Here is an 11,048-nt window from a genome sequence, read left to right as displayed (position 1 = left end):
ATAAAATATATTATTCTTTTTTAGATATATTAAAGATTAAAATGAAAATTACACATAAAAGGTTAATAATTTTCAATGAAAATGTGAAGAAAACTTAAGTAAATACACATCATCAAAAGTGTTCGTGGTAGGCAACGAACTACCTCTATTCCCAACTTATTAGGGAAAGGCAATATAACTCCGGAGGTTGGGACGTTATTTTTTATATATTTTCCCGTTTGGCCATAAATTTTGGCTTTTTTTTTTTTTAAAAAAAAACATTGAAAACATTGTTTGAACTATGATCATGTTTTGAAAAAAAAAGTTCAAAAACTAATTTATAACAGTTTTTGGGTAAAAAAATTTCTTCCACTCACGAAATTTTAACTTTTCTTTACGGATAACAATTGAATTTATACGCAGTTTTAAGGACACGTGATATAACTTGACACAAATTAAGAGAATATATTAATATCGAAATTGACGATAAAAGAAATAAATATAAACCACACGAATCGAATAGTCTTGACCCTCGAGTTCGATCACCCTTGAACCAAGAGATGTTTAAGCTGATATATGAACAGAATAACAAGGTAACGAAAGCTAGAAATAACAGTGTATTGCTTTATATTGCGTAAATGTGATATGTTTTACAAATGATCAGGCCCCCTTTATATAGTAGGGGAATCCTATTCTTGGTACAATTCTAAATGAAGTAAGAAATCTCATGATTGGCTAATTAATCGGCATATCCTTGATATGTATCGAGATCTCTACCGTAACCTATGCCCGATCGCGGATATTTCGTCATTATGTTATCCATCTTAGCAAATTTCCCTTGATCTCGCATGATCTCGATTTTGTTCGGTCCCGGAGTTTCGAGCTTGACGATATAACCTCGCACCTTGGTTCGATATGATTCGAGGTCGAGCCTTAATCTATCACATTCTAGTCTCGATCAGTCACGCAAGGGGCGAGACCGGTTTTGACCGTATACAGATAGTCCCCTTGTTTCTGGAGAGAAGATGACGAGAAACGATATGAACTTCTGAATCCCATCTCAATAGGCCATGACGTAAGCGACGATCGGTCACTGAAACACCCGGTTGTGACATAAGCGACAAACGGATCCTGAAACGTCCCGCCGGTCCAGTTACCAAGACATTAAATACCTGTCAATTGCTGGTCGGCCACTATGGGTTCTGAACCGTCACCAGCAAGTTATAAGTACCCCAATTTTTCTTCATTCAAACTTTGCGTTCAAAGCTCCTCCCATTCTTGTTTTTTCAAAAATCACTTTGTTGCAACTCTTGTACCCAAATTTCTTGAAACTTTAGCAAACCACATACCTTCCTAATTCCCTTTTCTTCTATTCTACAATGGCAAAAACCTCTAAGACTATACCGCAAAAAGAGGTCGCATCTTCATCACGACTTGCCGGCGACGGGGCTGCGGCAGAACCTCACCCTGAGGAGTTCGTTCCGACAGGGTGCCCTACCGTTGCCGATTTCAAAGTTGAAAAGACTTTCTCGGTACCAGGTCAATACGAGCCGGTCTCGAGATACATATGCATAATAACCGAAGATCTCCTCACCAAGGTTAAAGAGGACTGTAACTGGACCAATAAACATGTGGTGGTACCTTTGCCCGAGGAATCGACCACAACCCATGTGGAGGGTTCCTAAGTGTTTACACTTACCCCTTCACTTTGGGTTCTTTAGACCCTATCACTATTGCCTTCTGCAAGAGGTACGACGTGACTCTTGGCCAGATCCATCCTTCCTTCTAGAGAATAATGATTCTCCTCTGATTCTTCATCAGCAAAATTGAGAGGTGTCCCTTCACCCTCGATCACCGTGTGTATCTCTATAGTCCTCAACTCTATCGGGGGGGCTAATCAAACTTGCTCGTCGAGCCAGTAAGGCCCTGTTCTCGAGTATAGATGAGGCTCGGGACCGAGGCTGGATGGGTCATTTTGTCCGAATAAGGACCTCAGATCTGATCCGGGCCGAGGATATGCCATTTTCCGAGAAGTAAAACATGAAACGTAAGTACTACTTTGCCTTGAAGATTCAATCTTATTGTTTTTCCCCTTATCTTTTTTCTTATCGATGCTTTTGGTATTGCAGATGTGGCCCAGATGCCGGACGTAGTTCCTGAACTTAAGGAATGGGTCGAGGGCCTTGTGTCATAGAGGCCATATTCTAAGCGTGCTTGGATGGAACTATCGAAGGGTCGATGAGAGGCCCGTTATCATGGTAAGTTTCCTTTTCTGATGCAATAATGTTTGATTTCCTCATTTCGATGTCTAGTTCTTATCCATTTTCTCTTGTAGGTCTCCCCAAGGACGTTGCTATGAGGCCTTCATCCGATGATGAGGATGTGCCTCCCGATTCCCCTGCCCCGAGGCAGGGTGATAAGAAGAAAAGAAAGGCTCCGAGTTCCCCAAACTTGGAAAAGAAAAAACCGAAGAAGAGGTTGTGCAAGCCCAAGGGAAATATCGGCGCTCTATCCTCGGATTCAATCCATCTGCTGAGGGACGACTCTGAAGAAGAAGAAGAAGAAGAAGAAGAAGAAGAAGAAAAAAAGAAAAAAGAAAAATCCAATATGGTGGCCCGCGTGCGGGCATGTGTCATGATACAAAGGCCCTCCGAACCGGAGGAGGTCGGTGAAGGAGTTTTGGCCGAAGCTCCCGAACCAGAAGGGATTGAGGCCACTATGTCCCAAGCTAGGGGGGCCAAGAGAGAGACCGGGGGCGACGCTTCTCGATCAGAGGGAGATACCCCGATAGACGAGCTTAGGGTGATCGACATTAATGGGTCCCCCCAAATTTCAGATGCTATGATCCGCGAGGCCGGTTTGTTAGAGAGCCGTTCTTACGAGGGGCCTTAGGGGGCAACTGATATCCATCACTTCCTGGACGGATTAAAGTCCACTGCTTCGGAAGATATCACCGGGTTTGGTGACTTGCCGGTGCCAAGGAAGGAGCCGTCATCGGGTGCCACTAGGTCTTTTTCGAGCCCAAAACTGGTGGACCGATTCCCGGACCCAAGTGTTAACCCTGAACGCAGGCGGTCGATAAATTTCTCAGTTCCAGAGGATGCTCGGGTTTTCTCTGCCCCCGTGGGGGTTGCTAGCTACCTCAGCTGCTTGGTGACCAAAGAAGACCAGGTCGTGATGGACGTGGTGGAAGCCCCCTGCCTATTCAATGAGGCCCAACATGCTTTGAATCGGGTAACTTCGAGAATTGTTTCATTTACTTGTTTTAAATTTGAAATTGTAAATAATCTTAATACCTTTCTTCACGCTTGTAGGCCTCTAGGGTTGCTTATCGGGCGGATTGGGCGGTTATTTACTCTTAACGGTTTGACTTATCGGTTATCAGCTTTTAAATGTATTAATCCGCTAGCCACCTGATAAGATATCGGGCGGATTGATATCGGTTTAGCTCTTATCGGGCGGTTTATCGGATTGTTTGCTGACCGCTGTGACTCAAAATAAAATTCCTATGCTCAGCAGACTACATTCCGGTCTATAGAATATGGCACCTAAGAAGAGAGCTAAATAGAAGAAATATAGAGCTATATTCCAGCATATTTCCCAGTAGAATCATCTCTGGGGATGAGCCTATTAACAATTTATAATTATCAGAAGAAATAGAAGAGAACACTAGGTATAACACATGACATCAAAATTATCTAATAGTAACTAACTGAAATAGTAAATTATAACTAAATGTCTAATAGTAAATTAGTAATAGATAGAGTACTTGAAGTGGAAGAAGTGTTTTTGATTATTTAATATATATATATATGGATAATATATATATATATATATATATATATATATATATATATATATATATATATATATATATATATATATATATTCTTAACGGGTTAACGGATAATCCGTTAAGAAAATTAAATAATCTGCCCCCAAACCGATAAGCCGTTAATAAAAAAAATTTCAATCTGTTCCCCATCCGTTAAACCGTTAAACCGATACCAATAAGCCATTAAGCTTCGATTTTGGTTCGGTTTTCGGTTTCGGTTCGGTTTTGAACACCCCTATAGGCCTCGGTATTGCACCATGAAGCTTTCCTCCGAATCCGAGAGGAGTTAGTCCAGCACGAAGTTGAGGTTCGGGAGCTCATCGAGAAGAGAGATACTTACAAGCTTCTGAGTGAGAAGCTTCAGGTCGAGCTAGAAGAGACTCGAAAGGAGCATGTTGGTTTGGTCGAATAGGTAATACGAATATTTGATCTTAGCAATGATGATTCAAATGTTTTGGCTAATGACCCGAAACCCACAGGCTCTAAAGAGAATTGACCAGATCGGGCAGCTTCAGGTAGAGGTGGATGCGGTGAATGCCGAGGCCGAAGAATGGAAGAAAAATATGGATCGTCTGTCCTCGGAAAAAGAAAACTGCCCGGGCACAGTTGGCTTTTGCCGAGGTTCAGCTTCGGGCTGCAAAGGAGAAAAACTTGGTAAAGGCCAAGAGGATCGGGGAGCTCCAATCTGAGCTTAACTCGGCTATTTATGGGCAAGAGAGACTGGCTAAGGAGCTCGAGGCGGCCAAATCGAAGGTGGTCATGGCCAATACCAAGGCCGATGCCAGGGTGGCCCAATTCAAGGTTAAAGTCGAGGCTATTCAAGCGCAGGCCAAGAGCATGGTTTACATTGATGATATGTTGATTAAGTCCCTGCGAGCAGAGGACCATTTGAAATATTTACATTAAACCTTCAATATATTGAGGAAATACAACATGAAGCTGAATCCGGAAAAATGCGCGTTCGGGGTCGGGTCAGGCAAATTTCTCGGATTCATGGTATCCAACCGAGGAATTGAGATCAACATCGACAATAGCAAAGCTACCGAGGACATCACGGTAGTAGACAACGTGAAGGTCGTGCAGAGGCTAACCGGGCGCATAGTCGCCCTGGGGTGATTCATCTCGAGGCTCTCCGATAAGAGTCATCAATTTTTCTCGTTGCTGGAGAAGAAAAATAACTTCATATGGACTCCGGAATGCCAGCAGGCCTTGGAAGAGCTTAAATGATACTTATCGAGCCCACCGCTGCTTCACACGCCGATGGCAGACGAACAATTGTACTTATATTTGGCAGTATCGGGGATAGCTGTAAGTGAAGTTCTAGTCCGGGAAGAACAAAGTATGCAATTCCCAATTTATTATGTTAGTCGGACCTTGGATGAGGCCGAAACTAGATATCCCCACCTAGAAAAATTAGCGCTCGCTTTGATAAGCGCCTCTAGGAAACTAAAATCATACTTTCAATGTCACCCCATATGTGTTGTAACAACTTATCCATTGCGAAATATAATGCATAAACCCGAGCTTTCGGGACAGTTGACCAAGTGGGCCGTAGAAATTAGCGGGTACGGTATTGAATATCGACCCCGAACAGCCATTAAGTCTCAAATTTTTGCACACTTCGTGGCTAACTTCACATCGGCCCTAATACCCGAGGTCGAAAGAGAGTTGTTGGTAAACTCAGATATATCCTCGGGAATCTGGACCCTCTTTACGGATGGTGCATCGAATGTAAAGGGGTCCAGACTCAACACCGTACTAAAACCGCCCACATGCAATGTGGTTAGACAATCTATTAGAACTGTGAAATAGACTAACAACGAGGCCGAATATGAGGCCATGATTGCAGGTCTCGAACTAGCCAAAGGCTTGGGGCGAAAGTGATCGAAGCCAAGTGCGACTCCCTCCTTGTGGTGAATCAGGTTAACGGAACGTTCGAAGTTAGAGAAGAACGAATGCAAAAATACCTAGATAAGTTATAAGTAACTTTACATCTATTTAAGGAATGGACTTTGCAGCACGTTCCTCGAGATCAAAATAGTGAGGCCGATGCCCTCGCAAACTTAGGGTCGTCGATCGAGGACGACGAGCTCAATTCAGGGACCGTTGTGTAACTCATGAGGTTGGTAGTTGAATAAGGCCATGCCGAGATAAACTCCACAAGCTTAACCTGAGATTGGAGAAACAAATATATAGAGTATTTGAAGACCAGGAAACTTCCCTAAAATCCAAAGGAATCGAGGGCCATGCGCACAAAGGCAGCCCGATTCACCTTGTCCGAAGATGAAACCTTGTTCAGAAGAATGTTCGATGGCCCGCTAGCGATATGTCTGGGACTAGGAGATACCGAGTATGTTCTAAGGGAAATTCATGAAGCCACATGCAGAAACCATTCCGGCACTGAATCATTAGTTAAGAAGGTAATCAGAGCCGGCTATTACTGGATCAACATGGAAAATGATGCAAAAGAGTTTGTTCGAAAATGTGACAAATGCCAAAGACATGCATCGATGATTCACCAACCCGGGGAACTACTCCATTCGGTCTTGTCACCATGGCCATTCATGAAGTGGGGAATGGACATCGTTGGCCCTCTTCCATGGGCACCAGGTAAAGCTTAATTTATCTTATTTATGACTGACTATTTTTCTAAGTGGGTTGAAGCACAAGTCTACGAGAAGGTTAGGGAGAAGGAATTCATAGACTTCATTTGGGACCACATCATATGTCGGTTCGGGATGCCATCCGAAATTGTGTGTGACAACGGAAAACAGTTCATCGGCAGCAAAGTAACCAAATTTCTCAAAGATCATAAGATCAAAAGAATCCTATCAACACCTTATCATCCTAGCGGAAACAGGCAAGTCGAATCGACCAACAAAACCATCATCCAAAATCTTAAGAAGAGGCCAACTGATGCCAAAGGAAAATGGAAGGAGATACTACGCGAAGTCCTTTGGGAATATCACACGACTGTGAAGACCAGTACCGGGGCTACTCCATTCTCATTGGTTTATGGCACCGAAGCCCTGATTTTGGTCTAAGTCGGGGAGCCAAGTATCAGATACCGATATGCAACAAGGAGTCAAATGACGAGGCCATGAATACGAGCTTGGATCTGTTGGACGAAAGGCGCGAAGCCGCCCTTGTTCGATTGGCTGCCCATAAATAACGGATCGAGAGGTACTACAATCAAAGAACCAATCTTCGATATTTTAATGTCGGGGACTTAATGTTAAGGAAAGTCACCCTAAACACCCGGAATCCGAACGAAGGGAAATTGGGTCCGAATTAGAAGGACTGTATCAGATTCTCGAGGTCACCGGGAAAGGGTCCTACAAGCTCGGAATGATGAATGGAGAACAACTACCGAGCAATTAAAATATATCTCACCTAAAACGGTATTACTGCTAAGGTATGGCCCCATTTCATTTTTTTCTCCAAACTAACACTTGCAGTTGATCAACGAGAAGCGGCACAGAGTCTTAGGTCTGAAAGCACATGTTGCACTCTTTTTTCCTTAGACCGGTTTTGTCCCAAATGGTTTTTTTCTGCAAGGTTTTTAACGAGGCAATAATGGATCGTGCTAACTTAGAAGCCCGATTACGAATCAGCACCAAAGATCAATTCAATAATATCCAAGGTTCCTTTGCAATCAACCTCGAATACAAGAGGGATTACCCTCAGATATGCATTACTTTCATATATCAACTCTAGCGAGGAAACTACTTCATAAAGGAAGGGTCTCGATAGATAGGATTTATTGTAAGGGTCAAACGGTCAAAACGCACTTAGATCACTCGACCCCTGGCATAAAACATGTACGCATGTATGACTGTTTTGCTCAAGAATAAAGAGAAGTACTTTCATTGCAATCATATTATGTTTTAAAAAATTTCCTCTTTACATCCCTTAAAGAGTTTCGTACTTCCAAAAATAACGAGCCCAAAGGCAAAGCGGAATACGAACGACCACTCCCTCACTCGGGGACTGCCGTCCGAAAAACTCAAACAGCCCAAGTCACCAGGCCTCGGGGGTAAAAGACCTATTAGGTAACTCCTCGATTTCTAAAGGCCACGGCCACCCCACTCGGGGACTGATATCTTGGGTAAGCCCGGATAACTCGGGAAAATAAGCCTAATGAGCAACTCCTGAACTAAAAGGCTACGACCAAATTAACACGGCTCGAAGATGTCTGAAACCCATAACAAAAACTAAGCCTTCGAAAAACAAAAACTTTCACAACCGGTTCTAAAGGCTGCCCTCGGCAAAGCTATAAACTTAAGATATTTTCGGGGAAAAGTTTTCGGTAACGTCGAGCCCCTACAATGCCTTAACCCAGAAAGGCAATAAAGGTAACGTTTGTTTGAACCTTCGAACACAGCCTTATTATTTCATGCTAAGGCATCTCGACATTTACGAATACAAATAAAGCAAAGAAGAAATTTGAAAGCTATGAAAAGGAAAAGCCTTATATATATATATCAAAAAATTTACAAGGAATGTACAATGGCCAAAGCGGCCTAAAAAGATACAAAAAACAAAAAGTAAAAACGTCTAAAAACCTAAGTGGCCTGATCCTCATCGGAGGCAGCGTCTTCATCCTCGGGGTCTTGCCCACCTTCAGATTCAGACAAGCTCTCGGAGCCTTCCTCGGGGAAAGCTAGCTTCCGGGCCCTAGCTTCTTTAGCCTTGGCATTCTCGATTCCTGCCGATATATCGAAGCCCTGTGCACAGACTCCCTCGAGGGTGTCCCTCCGAGCTTCCCACTTTGCATGATCACATAGATTTCCCTACTTGTTCTTTCAACATACGGTTTACTAGGCGTTGGTAAGTGGCACCAACAATTTTTAATCCAAATGGCATTACGTTATAACAGTAGGTACCGTATTTAGTGATGAACGAGGTCTTTTTCTGATCATCCGGGTTCATTTGTATTTGGTTGTACCCTGAATAGACATCGAGAAAACTGAGGATCTCGTGGTCGGTCGTGGCATCGATCATGCGATCGATGTTAGGCAAAGGAAAAGAATCCTTAGGGCATGCTTTATTTAAATCCTTGTAATCTACACACATTCTTAGTTTGTTCCCTTTCTTAGGGACTACTACTACGTTTGCTAGCCATTCAGGGTATTTTACTTCCCGGATGGACCCTATTTTAAGAACCTTAGTTACCTCGTCTTTGATGAAGGCATGCTTGATCTCGGATTGGGGTCTTCTTTTTTGCTTCACCGGATGAAACTTTGGGTTCAAGCTTAGTTTATGGGTGGTGATTTCTGGTGGGATCCCTGTCATGTCAAGGTGGGACCAAGCAAAACAATCCATGTTAGCTATAAAAAATTGAATATGTTTTTTACTAAGCTCGGGAGTTAACCCCGTGCCCAAGTATACCTTTTGGTCGGGTAGATGTTCGATTAGTATGACTTGCTCCAACTCTTCGACCGATGATTTGGTAGCGTCGGAGTCATCGAGGACTATGAAGGATCGAGGGACCCCATAATCATCATCTTGGTCAGTCCCCTGCTTCTCTAGTTGGGTCGAGGCCCGCGTCTGTGATTGTTATTTGGCTTCCTGTTTTGCCTTCGAATTTGACCCCTTCATCGATGAGAGTGTTGATATTGGAATCACTTCGTCAACGACAAACATTTCTTTTGCGGCGGGTTGCTCCCCGTAGATTGTTTTGATTCCCTCCAGTGGCGGGACTTTTAAAACCTGGTGAAGGGTCGAGGGCACTGCCCTCATGTTGTGGATCCATGGTCTCCCGAACAGGGCGTTATACCTCATATCCCCTTCGATCACATGGAACTTGGTCTCCTGGATGCTCCTGGCTGCATTTACTGGCAAAGTTATTTCGACCTTAGTAGTTTCACAAGCCATGTTGAATCTGTTTAGCACTCGGGCCGCGAGCACAATTTGGTCCTGTAGGTCGAGCTGTTTTACGACCCTTGATCGAACGATATTGGCCAAACTACCTGGATCAATTAACACATGTTTAACTCGAGTCTTATTCATGAGTACAAATATTACCAGTGCATCATTATGGGGCTGCATGATTCCTTCTACGTCCTCGTCGTTGAAGGACAAAGTTTTTTTGGTACGTAATCCCGATTTTGTTTCTCCCTTGTGATCGACACCTTGGTGCGTTTTAACACTGGCCCTTGGGGAACATCGACCCCTCCGACAATCATGTGAATGACGGGCTGAGGTTCTTCTTACTCGTTTTGTTTGTTGGAATCTTTGTTTCTGAAATGATTCTTGGCTCGATCACTCAGAAAAAATAACCGGGCTACTTCTTCTCTCAACTTTTGACAATCTTTCGTTTTGTGGCCATGGGTGCCATGATATTTACACATTTGGTTGGGATTTATCTGGGCTGGATTGGTCTGCAAAGGTCGAGGCCATTTAGTATCTTTGATGCATCCGATAGCCAATATGATGGTGGCTGCATCAACATTGAAGTTATATTCTGACAATCATGGTGCTTCTTTAGGTCCGATATGCCTGTTGAAGCCATTCTTTCTCATGAGCCCTCGAGAGCTCTGGCCTCGGTCATTTCTACTTCATACAGGGTTTCGCCCATATCCGCTGCTCCTACGATCTCCATTATATGGATGGTATCAATCCCTGTTCAACCTTGGTTCTCGATCAATGTCCCTCTTGATTTTGTCAACGGGCCAGTTAGGATAAACGGACCCGGAAGGAGCCCAAAGCTGGTCGTCTTCGACTCTAATCTTCGATTGATACCGATTATGTACATCAGACCAGGTAACAGCCGGTAGTCTATCAAATTCTGCTTCAACTGCTGCGAAGCCACTAAGCTTCGTGCATTGAGTCCTTGGATGAAAGCTTGAACGGCCCAATCACCGGTGATCGGTGGTAGGTCCATTCGTTCCATTTGGAATCGAGACACAAACTCCCTGAGCATTTCGTTGTCCTTCTGCCTTACCTTGAAAAGGTCCGATTTTCTAGTCTCGACCTTGATGGCTCCGGCGTGTGACTTTACAAAAGAATCTGCAAGCATAGCAAAAGAATCAATAGAGTTAGGTGATAAATTATGGTACCATATCATAGCTCCTTTTGACAGGGTCTCCCCGAATTTCTTTAGTAACACGGATTCGATCTCGTCGTCCTCTAGATCATTCTCTTTAATTGCACATGTGTAAGAGGTGACATGCTCGTTTGGGTCGGTCGTTCTATTATACTTGGGAATCTCGGGCATGTGGAACTTCTTGGG

General features: G+C 43.6%; 1 protein-coding gene across 1 annotated transcript; it reads left to right on the top strand.

Moving 5' to 3' along the window:
- The first annotated feature begins 1,358 nt into the window (after positions 1–1,358).
- On the top strand, positions 1,359–2,871 carry LOC138905391 (uncharacterized). The gene is made up of 2 exons (XM_070193913.1): positions 1,359–1,518; positions 2,315–2,871. Exons 1-2 carry the CDS (start codon positions 1,359–1,361, stop codon positions 2,869–2,871), a joined length of 717 nt encoding a protein of 238 aa, XP_070050014.1.
- Positions 2,872–11,048: the final 8,177 nt, after the last annotated feature.

This window comes from Nicotiana tomentosiformis, chromosome 2 (assembly GCF_000390325.3).
Source record: "Nicotiana tomentosiformis chromosome 2, ASM39032v3, whole genome shotgun sequence".
NCBI lineage: Eukaryota > Viridiplantae > Streptophyta > Magnoliopsida > Solanales > Solanaceae > Nicotiana > Nicotiana tomentosiformis.
This window is presented reverse-complemented; position numbering and strand designations above follow the sequence as displayed.